General features: G+C 35.4%; 1 protein-coding gene across 1 annotated transcript; it reads left to right on the forward strand.

The window, feature by feature from the left end:
- The first annotated feature begins 3,183 nt into the window (after positions 1-3,183).
- Positions 3,184-7,534, forward strand: LOC117626550 (farnesylcysteine lyase). The gene is made up of 5 exons (XM_034358286.1): positions 3,184-3,910; positions 4,001-4,174; positions 5,081-5,440; positions 5,536-5,711; positions 7,011-7,534. The coding sequence occupies exons 1-5, from the start codon at positions 3,353-3,355 to the stop codon at positions 7,273-7,275; spliced, it is 1,533 nt and encodes a 510-aa protein (XP_034214177.1). The 5' UTR covers positions 3,184-3,352; the 3' UTR covers positions 7,276-7,534.
- The last annotated feature ends 10,167 nt before the right edge of the window (positions 7,535-17,701 follow it).

Here is a 17,701-nt window from a genome sequence, read left to right on the forward strand (position 1 = left end):
TTCATTCATAGATTATCCTTGTAAAAGCTGGACAAATTGAAAATTTTAAGGCATTAGTTGCAGATGAATACGGTGCTTCAAGAAAAAGACTAAAATAACAACCATTTAATTGAGTGATCAAATAGTTTTGCATTTAAGTGATTTTTTGTTTTGTATAGATGATGTTTGCAAGAATATCTAAAAACTAACAGTTCAAATCATTGAAATATATTGCGTAGTGGTCAAGATCCATCTATTAAAGCTCACTATATATATATATATATATATATGTATAAATCATCATGGACAGTTTGGAAAGAGAAAAAGAAAACCCAACAACAATAAATCAACAGCTTCCAAACTCTATGTTTTGACACACAAAAAATAAAAAATAAAAAGAAGAAGCAAGAGATGGATGAAATATACTAACACCAGAGAATTAGTTGAACAAAAGTGGAGTCACCGGAACGACATAGAGCAAATTTTGTGCTTATTTCGAAGGAAAACATTGTATATATATGATAGAGGCGTCAAACGGGACGGGCCGGCCCAACACGGTACGAGCCCAGCCCGTTTAAATGAGGCACGGCACGGCATGAGCACGAATATTAATGGGCCGTGCTCGGCACGGCATGAAAACTTGGGTCAGGCCGGGATCAAAAAATGAGGTCCAATGGACCAGGTCGGCCCATGGCCCGACATGGGCCGGGCTTGGCTCAAGCACGCTTCAAGCACGGCCCACTTAACATTTTTTTTCTTTCTCAAAAGTCAAAATGCAATAATTTGACATCTAATGTCATTGTTTATATGTTTTTTTTTATAATCATAAATGTATATTTGATGTCTTTCATTTTAGGGAAATTACTTGGGTCCTTAATTAATTAAACATATCAACTACAAATTAATTAAACAACACTGGACTTGATATCTAATCAGTACATATGACATATACGTTTCTCTTATAATCAAAGTACGACATTTTTTTCACATATAAAATAATAAGTAGTTTAAAGATGAAAAGTTGAAGTAGACTTCGTAGAGTTGGACACTTTTTGCCCTCCGCCATTTCATATTGTTTGGATGTTTGATTGATTAATGTTTTCAAATAGTTCATCATTTCTTGCCTCTAATTATATTTTTAATATTTATAATTTGAATTATCTAGTGGGAAAAAAAATCAAGTGAAAAAAATTCAAATTATTGGGCCCAAGTATGGCACGAGCACTAGCACGGGCACGGCACGAGCCCGGCCCGGCCCGTTTCAGTATGGACATGGGCTTTGGGTCGGGCTGAGGCCGAGATTAATGATTTTACTAAATGGGAGGGCACGACAAGGCCCGATAAATTAAATGGCCGGCATGGCCCGACACGAAAACGTTAAAAGCACAAGTTTAAATGGGATGGGCCGGCCTGGCATGGCCCGTTTGACACCTCTAAGTGTTTACGGTTTAACATGAAATATTCTAATAGAACTGGGTGTTCTAATTTCAGTAAATCATAATAGCCGACCCAAAATATAAATAAGGATTAACCATATTTTACTCCAATATGAAATCCTAAATTTCATCAAATTACTCACTCCGTCAATTACATCGTTTGATTTTCTATTAAATTGATAACTTTAATTTTATTGCCTGCGTAATTTGACAACAATTCCCTAACCTGCAACTTCATCGTTTGATTTTTCTATTAAATTGATTACCTCACTTTTAATACTATAAATAAATAGATTTTTTCTATTTAAACCCCACACTTGTTCACCCCAATACTTAAATTATTAAGCTCTTAAGTTTTATTATTGTGTAAAAAAATAAAAAAGTCATCCAACTTAATACTTAACCCTAGCACATCTATACACATACCTCACACACCCCACCACTCTTCATAGTTTTAGAGAAAAGGAAAATGTTAGGGAGACCAACTTTAGATACCAACTCGTGTATCATCTCTCTAATAGAGTGTGGGACCCATTTTATTGGTGGACTCTACTTTTATTAGAGAGATGGTATACAAGTTGGTATCTAAAGTTGGTCTCCCTAGCATGACTCGAAAAGGAAACACAAACTCATCTACACCATATTGCCAGATTACTCTTCTCTTTTAAATAGGTAGAACGTTGAGGAGCCTACCTATTTAAAAGCTGCATGGTGAAAACATTAAAGAGAATGAGAAGAATCTGAGAGAATTGAAGAAAAAGATTTTGTTTTCTATTTCTGTTTCTTGCTAAATCAATCAATTACCAGCCTGCACGATTCTTATGTATTGTTACATTGTAATCTTCTTGACTAAGCAATCTAACTAACTCAACAAATCATGACATGACACTTGTCATCTTATAATAGGTACAAGTGCCTTTATATCCTATCACGTGGGAGCTGGATGGAGTAAGAAGAAAATTATGACTTGTAATGATTTTTTATTTGTTTGTAAATGAATAACATGAAATGGTTGCCGCTATGGATCCAGTTAAAGGATTGAAACTGGTTAGGAGGATTGTGGATGACTGCATTGTTCATAATATGCCTCCGGAACCTGCTTGCAAATTATGTTAAAACGATTAAGGAAAGCGTTGAGATTATGATGGATGGATTATTGTCTTAATTTTTCGTAATATATTATCTACTTTTTGAGATGCTTAACTTGTTGTGTTTCAATGTAATAAAAGTGTTTAATTCCTTCACTACTCAATATCATCTACCTATAGTAGAGTATTATTTTTTAAGAAAAATTAGGTTTTAGACATAATTAACTTTATTAATTAGTTTGTAAGATATTGGATATTTTGGTTTTAGTTTTAATACCTAGGAAAAAACTACTATTTTGGATTAGCCCAAAGAGAGGTCCAGATTCGTTGGGCCAGGTAAAAAATAACAACTGATAAGACAATTCTACCCTTCTGATAAGACAATTCTACCCTTCTGGTACAATTCTACAATGGCACATGTAGTAATTTTAGGGTTGTTGGATGTCCTTTTGGTAAAATTAGGTGGCTTTGATTTTATATTAATTAAGCAAAATTAATTATCTTTTCTTCCAAATTAGTTAAGTTTTTTATAGTTTAAAACTAAAGAGCCCTTATTTTTAAGGGATCCGTTCCTCCATCTAGCCTGAAGAAGAATAAAATAAATATCCAAAGCTAAAAAATTGTCTTTTTACACAATAATAAATATAAATATGATCCACTGGTAGAAGCCTTGGGAGTATTTGTATTTGTGTCCTTTTTAAAGTTTTTATTCCCAAGTCAACATAGTAGTCGCATCCCTCACCCATTAACAACAGAATTACAAGTTAGAACGAAGCAGAACAGAATTACAAGTTCCATCTAATTTAATTAAACTTGGTTCACTGCGCAATTCTCAAAAGAAAGAAAAACATGTTGCTGGCATTGGCAATGGCATCATCAGCTTCCACAATCAGACTCAGTAGTAGGAGCTTAATATTCTCACTCTTCTTCCTCCTCCCACTGTTGATTTCAAATGCAAATGCAAATGGCGACGCAGGCTCTGCTGTTTCTATTTGCATCGTCGGCAGCGGCATCGGTGGGTCCTCTGTGGCCCACTTCCTCCGCCGCTACTCTCCCCCTAATCTCAACTTCACCATTCGGATCTTCGAGCGAAACGGCGTCGTTGGTGGTCGCATGGCCACCGTCAACGTCTCCGGCCACACCTTCGAGGCCGGCGCCTCCATTCTCCACCCGAGGAACTTGCACGCCTTGAACTACACGAAGCTCCTCAACCTCACCATCAACACCCCTTCCGATTCCGAGTCCTCTTCTGGTTTTGCAATTTGGGATGGCCATAAGTTTGTATTCAAGACTCTCAGCTTCAAATCCAAGCTTCCCTTTGCTCAGAAGATTGTTTCTCTTGCTAATTCACTCATCATGCTCCTCAGATATGGCTTCTCCCTTGTCAGGATGGAGAGATTTGTTGAGGTTATCTCCCTTTCTTTTCTTTTCTTTTTTCCTTTTTATTATTCTATTTTATGTGGGCTTTAGCTTTTGGTTGTGATTTTTCTGGTGCAGAGTGCTGTGAATAACTTCTGCAAGTATTATGAAGGCTTTGAGACAAGACCTGTTTTTGAGACAGTGGATGAGATGCTTCAATGGGCTGGTTTGTATAATCTCACCACAAGGACTTTGGCTATGGAATTGGCTGATGCTGGCTTGTCTCCCTTATTGATACAAGAGCTTGTCACTGTAAGAACCTTCCCGCTACAACAATTTTCGAGGGTGTTTGCTATTCCTTAGTTTTCTGTTTCTTTTTTCGTTATATGTGAAAAATATGGTATATTTCTTTGTGCATAACAATTCTCACTAGTTTCACTTCAGTTAGATTGTTAAGAAGAATGCAGTTTGGATTATGTTGTGAAGTGAATCTAACCTGACAAAAAATTATATTTGAATACACATGTTGTGTTTCTCTATAAAGCATAGAGTATTTTGAAGTTTCAACTCATTGTTTCAGTGTTTTATAAACTGTATCATCATGCATGGGATTGCTAAATTTGCAGCACGTGCGTATTAGAATTGTGAAACTCGGTTTGATGATTTAAGATGATATCCTTTTGGATTTCGGTTCTTACTAGGAAAGGATATAATTTTGCAAGACAGGGGATTCAGTACAATGAGTGGATGTATAACCTCAAACAAAAACACGAACATATGGGACCCATCTTACCGTCTTTTTTAGGCCTAGCTTCACGTTTGAAAAGTACTTTATTTGATTTTGATTTTGCTTTTCTCGTTTGTGTATTACATATTTTCTCCTCAACAAGGATTAGATACAACCTCATTTACATATTATTGGACGTAGGCCGTGTCATTCATTTCCCTTATGTAAAAGTGCTATTTCAGTTCTTGTATGTTTAGGTTTTCTTAGCATACAGGGCTTCTATTTTTTCTGGTTTCCTTTCAGTCAGTGTAAATGGAAACAAAAGCGTGTTTCATAGGTCTGGGGAGAGGTTCCACTTCATTTCAACTTAAGGAAAACTCTTGGTTTGTTGAAATGTTGATACTTTGAACTATGAAATTGGCTTACAAGTGCAGTGGTGTTTAAGGTTTTCGAGATTTCATTAGAAGTTAGTTCTCTGCTGAATTCTGCAGGTCATCACAAGAATCAATTATGGCCAAAGTGTCAATATGAGTGGACTTGCTGGTGCAGTTTCATTGGCAGGATCTGGCGGAGGATTGTGGTCTATTAAAGGAGGGAACTGGCAGATGGCTGCCGGATTGATTGATCATTCAGAGGTTGACTTGCACCTTCATGAAGAGATAGAATCTATCTCTTCAAAGGGAGAATATTATGAACTTAATTCCACCCAGAGAAACAGTTATACATGTGATGTTGCAGTGGTTGCTACACCTTTAGATGAGTTGAGTGTTCAGTTTACTCCTCCAATCTCAATCCCTAAGAGAGAGTTGCAACACACACATGCAACTTTTGTTAGGGGCCTCTTAAATCCTGTAAGTAACCCAGCAATGCTAAATATCATGTGTGACTTCTTTTCTTTTTTATTCAATTAGGTTTTGGGGTTTAATTTGTATGTTTTTTGGGCAAGGTATATTTTGGCCTGAATTCTGTGGCAGAAATCCCAGAACTGGTTGGCACAATTGAGGATCCTGATCTTCCATTCTCAAGTATCTCAGTTCTGAAGCAACATAATGAGAATGATTTCACTTACAAGATATTCTCTCGTAAATCAATGGCGGATGCAACTCTTGATAGTATCTTCAGGTAACAATCTAAGTTATAGTCATCACTCATTTGCATTATACAGGAAAAGAGAATAGGACAACCCTCAGAGTGTGATCAGTTTTTTTCTCTTGTCCCCAATTGTCAAATGTCAATAATGTTAACCTTGAATGCTTAACATTGTTTCACTGTAAATCTTCCATCTGACATCATTATATATAGTGGACTTGAAAAAATCTTGAAATTTTGAACCCAGGTTCAACCATTGAAGGAATTAAAACTGAATAACCTTAGACATGCCTTGTTTGTGCTAAAAAGTTCTGGAAACTGACCAAAAAATTCTTGTTAAAGAATACATTTTTTGTATGTATTTCACAGGGTTCGTAGTTTTTAAATCCACCCATTGACTGCAATCATCATGATCCTATCAAATTGTACAAAACTCATTAAAACCATCCATCATCACGGTAGTCCATTGATCTGTCCAATTAGGCATGGCCTGACCAATTGATAGATAGGCCTCTTTGACAGTTGACGTAGATGCACGTCAACAATGTTGATTCCAGCGATGTATTAACTCAAATTTCTATCTTAATCTTTCCTTCATAGCAGTTCTCTCTCTCTCTCTCTCTCTCTCTCTCTAAATGTTGATTCCAGGGATGTGTTAACTCACACTTTGTTATGATTTCCTGTAATGTCTGTAATCATGGCTTGTTGACCTACTAAAATCTTAGTTGAAAATATCTCCAAATGCATATCCTGGTTGATCTCACGAATTTGGTCGTAGAATATTGTTTTAGTTTCTGTATGTCATTGTAAATGGAAAAATAACATTTAAGTAATTTGTCTGCACTCTGCATGGAAGTCACATGACTGTCACATGCTACACTTGTGTTCAGCTAACAATTTCAAAAATTCAGGGTCGCCATTGTTGAAAGTGAGCCTAGGTTTAAAAAAACTCAGGATGCCTGTTGAACAAAAATATTTATGGTCGTCTAGAGCACTAAGTAGTTTCAAAAGTCGGTTTATGCAAATCTTACCCAGACAACAACTTTGAAACTTTTGGTGTAAATGCGGGTCCACAGATATAGTAGGTAACTTATGTAGTTTTCAACAGAGACATTTTGGTAATTTAATATTTATTTTTGGGTTTGCTTGGATGAGTAGACTGACTGCCTGACTGTTCCCTAATAACAAAATCCAATAGGTGGAAGTGCTACCCATTTATTTGCCAATCTTTCCATGAACTGGTGGGATCTTTATCTGGTTTATTAGACCCCATTGGCAGGTTTAATTTTAATCATTTGAATACTGATTATCGTTTGCTTTTGCAACTACTAGCGTGCGGACGGAGACAATTCGAATAAATTGGGGTGCATACCCCCATTACACTGCTCCTGAAGTGTTTGCACCATTTATTTTGGATGGTCAGCATTTGTACTATGTAAATGCTTTTGAGAATGCAGCAAGTACAATGGAGACGAGCGCTACCGCAGCTGAGAATGTTGCAAGGCTCATCCTGTCAAGATTTTTCACCAGTGGACCTATAAATTTGGCAAACTTGAGCTCCAGCACCGATGGAGGGGTTCGCCATGTAGATCTGTGAATTGTGTTTGTGGTCTCTAATCATTAGTTACAATTGTAATTAAGATTAGGTAACACATGTAAAATGTTGTAATTCCTTGCAAAAAGCGAACCAACTCAAAGAATGAACGGTTATGGATTGATTAATTTGTAAGCTTCCATTATAGAATGTGACTTGAAATGCCTCTAGAAATGGCATTACATTCACACGTAACAATTTGTTGAACAGATTCAGCATAAGTTAGGCCAAAATAATAAGTTTGAACAATTTGTTGATACTATTTTGATTTTTGATGAGGAAAATAAGATTTGTTCAGATTTACAATAACAATTCACTTAGATTTCTCAGAGAGTCCAGGAAGATATAAGGTTTATATAGAATTATTTGTGCCTTTTTTTCTTTTGAATTACAACCACTACAAATTGGCCACTAATTGCAGGTCGTATAGATAAGAAATAGGGCAGCCAACGTGAGGGAGGGGCTGATCCAGTGTTCAACGCCAATGAAAAATCCAGCGGTACTGGAAGAACTTATGTGTTCGAATCCTCCATCCCTCAATGCGTAGCATATGAATTGCCATTTATTCCAAGTCGTCCTGGTGAATCAAAAACTCTTTCTTCTTTTTTTTTCTTTTTTTCCTATTAAATTTATCTATAACATTAGCAACAATAACATAATTAACCTCAAGTCTTGTTTTTCCATAGGTCAAAATGTGTCAAAAAATAAACTGCTCAACTTTAAACTGTTCTGTTCTTCAATGTGAACATTATATTTTTCAGCAATTAGTTCTTTTTGTTTTTCTTTTCTTTTTCGCCATTTCAGCAATTAGTTCTCAGGTGTGTGGGCTGTAAACACACGCGTTTAAAAGGGACTCCGCCAAACTTTTTTTTGTATTTTTTTAAATTTCGATGCCGTTTAATCTAAATTAAAAGGACAAATAAATATAAATATTCCTAGGCTTCTACCAGTGGATATGTTTTAATATTTATTTATATTTATTTATATTTTGGGTGGGCTATTGTGATTTACTGAAGTTAGAACACCTAGTTTTGTTTGAATATTTTTTGAAGGGTGGCTTCAGTTCGGCAACCGAATCTAGCTGGGGAAGCCCATTACCGAACCCTAAATAGAGATTGGTGTCAAGACCGCAATTCTCAGTTTGCCAAAATTCACTTTGACAGAGACTTTCGATTGAATCCGTTCGGCCCTAATATGTAACGACCCTTTGCAAACATGGTTATTGGCCTAATTTTGAGTACTTTTTAAGTGGGCCTAGTTTTTCTAAATCCAGTTGGGCTTGTTCTCGACAGTTCCATTGAATTTAAATATGAGATGGATATTTAAACAACTAAGTAATCCTAAATAACTTACGTCATCTCCAGCCACATGGCTAAATGTAGTCCAAGGCTATAAATTTAGCCTTCTATAATATTAATTTTTTAAAGAATCGTGTAGGATTAAATTTTTCCATCTCCAGTCATGTAGAACTATATTTAAGGGCCCTTTATATTTTATTATTTTGAAAAAAAACTATGGTACAACACTTATGCATTCCACAACTATGTATTGCTTAATTTAATTAGGGCTCGTTTGGGAGTGCTTCTTCCCGAAGCACTTATGCCAATAGCGCTTATGTCAGTAGCGCTTATGACATAAGCGCTTCTACAAAGAAGCAGTTTGTCGTTTGGATGTCACATTTAAAAGTACTTTTACACTACATAAAAGTGTTTTTGATATTTTGTTGAGTGTTTGGCTGACACAGGTTACCTTGAGGCTTCTTTTCTTTTCTCATCTTTTTCTCTTGAGTCTTTTAGGTCGACATCTGGTTCAATGTATTTATGTTTCAATTGTTCTTAATAAAGTTCTGTTTCCTATGAACGAAGGATAAAATATAAAATATTGAGGAACAGAATACGTTTCCCACAAGCTGGTAGTCGGCTTCAGGCATAATATGCTACTGCTATCTTCCTTTGTTGGTTCACTGTGTAGCGTGAATTTTTATACTTTCATTTGTCTTTTCCTGTTGAATATATATACTATTCTTCTAGTGTTCGAGAAATTTTTTCAAATTTAAATTGGAAAGGGCATTCAATTTTATTGAAATTTAAAATTCTGTATACAAAATTCAAAATTTTACAACTGATTAAATCCATGTCTTCCATTTCAAAGTGGCTCTCCATAGCTTATGTGAATGCACCGGATTTAAGTAAATTAGGAAGTGGGAAAGTTTGTAGATATGGATATTGGAGATGATAGCTCCAGGTTATGTTCCTTACAACTTCTAGGAATATGTCAACATCATCTTCAACATTCTTTTCAGCAAATCAGTCGCCCTTCTAGACAAAGAGAAGGAAGCCTTACCTTTGGAGAAACGAGTTCACAACTATAGCTTTGAACCACACTAGTCTTTTTCACAAATAAAGTCAGAAAATAAAGAGCAAATCTCTTCAATATTGAGAGAAGCCATGAGAGAGATGAAATAGAAGCTTAAGGGTTTCCATGGGTGTTTTGGTTATAGGAGAGAAAAAGAGAGGAAAAAAAAAAAGAAAAAGGGTATTTTGGCATTAAAAAGAAATTAAATATGGGTATTTTCGGCATTTTAAAAGTTTCATTAAAGGGAGCCAAGTGCTTCCCGTGTTTTTGTCCTATAGCGCTTTTTAGAATAAGCATCTCTCAAGTGCTTCTTCCAAAACCACTCCAAGTGCTTTTAGATCTCACCCAAAGTGCTTTTGCAATTTTTGCCAAACACCATTTTTAAAAGACAGAAGCGCTTTCACCCATTTAGAAGCGCTTTTCGTTGCTCCAAAAGCACTCCCAAACGAGCCCTAAACTACTATTTAGATACAATATTCCTTATATGAGACGTGTACGTTGATAAACATTTAACAAGATTTCTAATAAGATTTTGTGTCCATGTGGCACGTCTTATCCTAAAGGAATCTTAATAATTTTTTGAATATGATTTTGGAGTGACACATGTTGGTCCGGGAGCAACTGTCTAGATTTCCGATTAGATTTTTGTTGACGTGGCACCTCTTATCTTCATCTTCAAATGTCAATAGATGGAGTGTTTTCGATTTAATATCTCACAACTTCTTCTCCTTCCTTTGTAAATTGAAGGATTGATGATGCCTTTGTGTATTTTTGAGAGATGCGTTCCCAAAACCCAATGCTTTTTTGGTTAGTACCCACAACGCTATCTTCGGAGACTTATGAAAGCCTTGCAAAGATGTTCATCTTCCACTCGTGACCAATTTCGTCCCTTCAAAGTCTGGGATATTTTTCAAACAATATGAATAACAAAATAAGTAAAGAAAATAAATTTGGAAGAAATGTGGAATGAAATGAGTGGAAATTTGTTGAAGACATTTTGAGGAATTTATAGACATATTTTAGTTTTAAAATTTTTAAAATAATAATAATAAAGCCAACAAAGGCAATTTTTAAAAAAAATAAAAAATAGGCTGCGTTTCAATGGTTCAATGATTCAGACCTCCAAAGGTCATCATCAATTTATATATATTTTAAACAAAATGTTATAAAACTAGGGGGAATTGTCGAGAGCAATAAGAGGAAGAGAAAGACAAAGAATGTTCTATGAACTTGTTGTCTTCATCTTTGATAAGTACCTATTTATAGGCTTACAACCATAGGAAATTAACCCACTAAATATAAATTAAAGGCTACTAATTACTATACTAATAACATATGTTACAAAACAACAAAAGGTGGAGAGAATGGATATAATGGTAGTCATCCACATGCCATGGATTTATAACACAAAACGAATTTAAAACATTTAAAAAGGATTTATTTTTTTTTTAAAGTAACTTTAATATTGGCGGTTGGATCTACAGTTGTACGAGATGTTTCATGTTCTTGCCCTCGCGTGATACTTTTCTTCTTGGAATGCACATGTGATGGGCTCACAAAAAATTTGGCCTAGGCCAAAGCTGGTTGGAGGGCTAAAGGGCCAAATTTGGCCCTCCAAATTTTGCCAAAATTATTTCCTCACATCTTACAAATATTTCTTCAACTGGGCAGTTCCTAAATAAGCAAATAACCAAAGTTCAAAATTACAAATGAAAGTTGAAACTTTAACAATCCAAAGTTCAAAATTACAACACAAACAAATAATAAAAAAAACATGGGTAGTCAAGATTAAATACAAACTTAACCTAAACTAAGAAATGAAAGTAAAACAACCCAAACTGCCAAAAGTCTAATTAAATACAACCCAATAGTAAAAGAAATTGTATCAAATTAGAAATTCAAATTAAACAATTGAAGAAGCATAACAGTACATGCAAAAAACAATTGAAGAAGCTCTTGCATGTCACATGAGTAGGCATATTCTTCAAAAAGGAGGTGGTAGATGACTTGTAGTTGTTGTAAAAGCTTGTGCATTAGAGGATACTACAAAATAAAAAAGAATAATCAATTAAATTAATGACAACAGAAGCTAAAATCCAAAAAAACATAAGCTGAAATTCAAAAAACAGAAGCTTAAATGTCTTACTTATTTCAATTTCTTCACATTCGTTGTAGAGTTCAATCTCATCTTCCGTTGGTTCCTTGTAGAAGTTAAATCCTTCGGTCCTAAGCCAATCACTAGAACACACTAATGCCTCTACCATTTTAGGTGTCAAGCAACTTCTAAAAGGATCAACAACCCTCTTACCTAGGCTAAATGTATTCTCACTAGCCATGGTAGAACTTGGGATTGAAAAAAAATTATTGGCAACTTTTTGAAAGGAAGGTATATCTTAATTGAATCCCTTTCCATCAATCCAAGAGGTACTATTCTAGGGTCTTCAAAGGGATCCACAAAATATTTATCTACATCATTAGAAATTACCACAAGTGGTTGTTCTTTCCTTTTTTGCAACATGTAGCCATTTGAGATTGAACATCATCACCATAAATGTCATCATTAGTTGTATCATCAACTACCTCATTTGATGTTCAATCTCAAGGGTACCATCAACCCATTTATATTCATTATACAAAATGAGCAAGCACTTTTTAACCTCACTAACAACTCCTTCAACCCTGTCTCATATGCTCTAAAGATTATGGAAACTAATTTTGAGGACTTCTAGTTTCCACCTAGGGTCTAGAACATGGCCTAAAAACACAAGCTTGTTCACACCCTTAAAACTGCCCCAATATTTATCAAATTTCAGCTTCATTGACCAATCCACTCTTTGCATTATATGATTAGCATCCTTCATTTTCTTCTCAATTTCAACTTGTAACCCAATCAACTCGGTAAAAATTAGATTGGATGTTACCGTTTTGGTTGCACTAAGCTTGAGGGTTGTCTCATAAAATGGACAAACTACATAAAAAACCCCAACCTATGGGGTCATTTTCAAGTTCATACCCAATTTTAGGGACATTTATGAGTACATACTCAACGTCACGGAAACCCTACAATTTGCCCCCTTCGTTAGCTAAACTGTTAGTAAGTCTGTTAAGTGCTTACATGGAAACTATGGGTCCCACTTTTATGCTTATGTACAGTCATAGTCTAAAATATCGATAATATCAACGAAATATCGAGGATATTATCGTTTTTTCGAGTCACGAATATTTTGGAACGTATCCATACACGTATCGTATAAATATCGATAATATCGGAAAATATAGATGTCCATAATTTCGCTCACACTTCAATAATATTTTATCAAAATATAGCTATAATATCCAAAATATTAAAAATATCGATGTAATGAAAAAAGAAAGGAAAAATAAAAACACAAAGCACACATGCAAAGGGGATTCAAACCCCTAGCATTTCACTCCTCCAACACATTAACCACCATGTTACTTATGTTTTTGTGATAATATGCTAAAATATGTACATTTATATTGTTTTGCTTCCCTGCAAGAATTAGATTTTCACATGAGAATGTGAGTCTTTGACCTTTCCTTTTGAAATAGAATCGAGCGGCTCATGGAAAGAATCCTACCCAATCTTCAAATGATTATGGACAACATCAACCAATCTCAGATCCATATGGGTGGCATGTTAACAATTACATGCAAAACTATTTTGGGGATTTATCATTTGATGACTGCTCTTCATAATACACTTACTCTACACATAAAGATGATGAAGATAGTGAAAAATTTGAATCGCATAAGAACTCTATGTGGTACTAAGTCACTCATGTATCTTACCATGCAATGTATAAAGTGTAAAATATTGTGGTAAATCATTATATATAAATGATTATAATGTGTTTAATCTTCTTTCCTTAATTACTACATATTTTCTACACTCACAGTGTTTGTTGGCTCTCTATATAATCAACTTAAATAAGTTAAATCCATCATGCAATGCATTTCCTTCCAATTTTTTGTGATAAACTAATAGATAATTGACTAAATAAACACCATCCAAAGTTTCAACAAAAATTTCCAAGTTTTTCTTACAATTACCATGGGTTTTATTCAATTTTTATCGATATCGATAATATCCCGATATTTCCATCGAAATTTCCATGTTTTTGAACTATCGATATTTCCGATACCATCGATATTTTAGACTTTGTGTACAGTCCATGTAGACAAAATAATATTTAAAGATTCATGTAAAAGATTAGAATAATAATAAACCTAAAAATCTATAGAAGGAAAAAAAAAAAAAAAAAAAAAAAAGCAGCAACCCCTAACGCTACCCCTTTCTCTCTCTCCCACCCCACAACTACTGTCTTCCCCAATCAACCTGAACCAACCTGTCCCACCCTGCGTCAATATTCAAAGCTCCCTCATTTACCCATTTTTTAATTCATAACCTTCAAATTTTGGTAAATATCCAAAGGTTCAAGGGTTGAAATTTTGAAGAATTGAAAGAGACCTTTCACTCTGGAAAAAAAAAACAAAACCAAAAACAAAAACAAAAACAAAATGACCATTCAAGTTTTTGGAGTTGTTAAGGCGGACATGTCTCCGGTGAACCTAGTCGTCGCCACCTCGATCCTGATCTATCTATCTATCTATCTATCTATCTATCTATTTATCTATCTATCTCTCTCTCTCTCTCTCTCTCTCTCTCTCTCTCTCTCTCACACACACACACACATCCGGTGAACCTAGTCGTCGCCACCTCGATCCTGATCTATCTATCTATCTATCTATCTATTTATCTATCTCTCTCTCTCTCTCTCTCTCTCTCTCTCTCTCTCTCTCTCTCTCTCACACATCTAGACTTGGTGGGATTCGGTGTCGTCGTTGCCCTTTGGCTTCGGTGTCGTCGTTGCCCTTTGGCTTAGGGCTGGGTCTTCGACGGATCTAGAGTTTTGGACTCGCTGGATCTGTATCGGATCTATGTGGTACAGGGGTTGGTTTGGACTGGAGGAGTGGGGTGGGGGAGGGAGATTTGGGGTAACGATGGGGTGGGGCTTCGATGGTGGTTGGAAGGATGTTACAATCATCGCTGGATGGAGGTGGCAGCTGTAACTGGGTAGCTGGGGTGTCCAAAAAAACAAAGTTCTTGCATTCTTTCACAGAGAGAGAGAGAGAGAGAGAGAGAGAGAGAGAGACGACTGGCTGAGCGGTTGGGAGGAGGAGAGGGATAATGATTTTTCTTTTTCTTTTGATTTGACTGAAAATTAATCATTTAATATAATTTTACTTGTTTTGTATAATAGTTTATTAGTATCCCATGTTAATTAAAAATAGTTCCCACAAATGCCACATCGGCATTTAACAGATTTACTAACAGTTTAGCTAAAGGAGGAGGCAAATTGTAGAGTTTCCATGACGTTAAGTATGTACTCGTAAATGTCCCTAAAATTGGGTATGAACTTGAAAATGACCCTATTTGTTGGGGGGTTTTATGTAGTTTGTCCTAAAAAAGGAAATGCATAAACAATTGTGCATTCTCCAGATCCTCTTTTATTGGAGGCCCCACTCTGTTCACAAGGTTTTTCCGTGAATCCTCAAGGGGAGTATTATCTTCCGCTATCCTCCTAAAAACAATCTTATATTTAAATGCACCATCAAGCAACTTGTACGTGGCAGTCCACCTTGTGGAAACATCTATGGGGATATTTGCCGTCTTATCTTCTTTTTTTGTATAAGATGACATAATCCCTAAACTTGTCCAACCTTAATGGTGAGGAATGAATGTACTTCACACAATTCCTTATTGACTCAATTGAGCTATAAAGCTCCTATAAACCATCTTGAACAATTAAATTAAGGATCCGACAAGCACACCTCATATGCAAGTACTTCCCTTCAAGCATAAGAGTGTTCACCTTCTTGAACCTCTTTGCCATGTACTCAACAACCCTGTCATTTGTAGAAGCATTATCCATAGTAATGCTAAACACTTTATCAATCCCCAATCATTCAAACACACATCCAAGCACTTCACTATGTCCTCACCCTTGTGACTTGTGATCTTAGTTAAGTTAATGATTCATTTGTGCAACTTCCAATCACCATCCATGAAATGGGCAGTGACTACCATGTAGTTAATTTCCTAAATGGATGTCCACGTATCGGTGGTCACACTTACCCTTTGATCACTTATCACACTCATGATCTTAGCCTTTTCAACGAAGAACATATCCCACACACCAGCAACTATCTTCTTTCTATCCCACACCCTCAATTGCCTTAAAATGTACCTCTTCCATAATGACATACTTCACACAATTCAGTTCACTCCTTTTTTGATTAAATTTGTTAGGGACCAATCTCCCACCCATTGTTTCCGTTCTTAAGGCAGTTTGGCTGCCACCATCTTCTGTAAAAAGTGGAGAACCCTTTCATCTCAACTTTAAGTGGTTTTTAAAACCAGATGTCTCATTTTTCTTAGAATAGGTCGGCAACTCCACTTTACAATAATTGCAAACCCTAATGACCCTCTCTACCACATTAGCATCTTTTTTTCCTTTTTTGTTTTGTAAAGCGATCCTACACTATAGATTTAGAGGATTTCCTCTTATCTCCCATAGCAGAAGGTGTAGAATCTACTTGTTGGTCTTGTGTTTGGTTTGGGGTTTTTGTTTGGGTTGAATAGAAGGTGGTGGACACATTCATGTAGGGGCATTTAGGGCATGTTTGGTAGGCCTCATTAGCTTGGACTATGCTAAATAAGATTTGAAGCCCATGTTTGGTAAGATGAAGGACTAAGTTAAATGGGATTGTAGAGTCCAATTGTATAAAAAAAACCTGCTCACTCGCTCTCCTTATATAGAGAGCTTGAAACTGCCTTTGCAAAATAAGCCTTTCGCTAAATTGAAATAGCGAATCTGGATATCTCTTGTTCGCGACTTTGGCTCTCTCTCCTTCACTACTCCGCATCTCCTTCACACAAAGCCAAGATTCTGATTCATGAGCTCTATGCTTTGTTCTTCGTCTCAGAGCTTCGATTTTCAAGATTTCTAGTTCTATTTCTTGTTTCTTACTCTTCCAATCGTTCGAATCGAAGTAGTGATATATATTTATTTTTCATTTTTTTGCAGTTGAATCAGACCTAGTTTTTATTCTTTGTTTGAGATACACAAAATAATTTGTTTGTGATTTGTGCAAGTTTAGAGTTTCTATTTGCTTTCAATATAGGATTCTGATTTTGAATTGCCATTAGTTAATTTTTATCTTTATGGATTTGAAATTTATATTTATTTTGGATGGCTTTTTTTCTTCTTTATTTTTTTCCGAATTAATCTAGATATGATTTCAAGATGTAAATAACGTTCTAATTAGGTTTTGGTTTTGATTTGTGCAGGTTGAAGTTTCGTTCTCTGTCCCATATTTGCAATTGTGTGATTGGTGAGATTTTTGCTTGAGGACGTTTATTCTTATTGGATTTTCAGTTGAGCTGAGGTATACACGTTAAGCTTCAATAATCAATTTATCTTTTGTTTCTATTTAATGTTATTAATCTCGTATTTTATATCCGAATTTGGTTCTGTGATGTGTACTGCTTGTTGCCTCAGAAAAAAGTTTGCTAGTATCTTATATGAGAATGATTGAGGAGAAAAGTGTCCTAGTATCTTTTTGATGATTTTGGGTCAAGTTGGGACCTTTGGGGATTTGATCGAGGAGAAGGGTTGTTCTTCATTCATTGATTGTTTTGTTTAGTAGTGCAATTCTTCCACTACCCATGTCATTATTATAGGCTTTGTTTGTAATTGTTTTTCATTTCTTTCTTCTGTTTCTTTTTAATTTCTAGGGTTTAATTTATTTTTAATTTTTGTTAAGTTCAATCTTCACACACATTGAAGAAACTTGTCTTCAATCTCTAGTTTCTAGTTTATTTTCCTATTATTGGGAGTTTGATGGGTATCTGCAGTGCTTGGTTTATATGCTTTTGCTATTATTATTGTTTTTCGTTAGATCAAAGCTCTGGTTATTGTTAATTTGTATGCTTTTGCTTTGGTTTGTTGTCTTGTGCATGGAGTTTTGTTTTCTATTTCTTTGGTTG

This window comes from Prunus dulcis, chromosome 4 (assembly GCF_902201215.1).
Source record: "Prunus dulcis chromosome 4, ALMONDv2, whole genome shotgun sequence".
NCBI classification, from domain to species: domain Eukaryota; kingdom Viridiplantae; phylum Streptophyta; class Magnoliopsida; order Rosales; family Rosaceae; genus Prunus; species Prunus dulcis.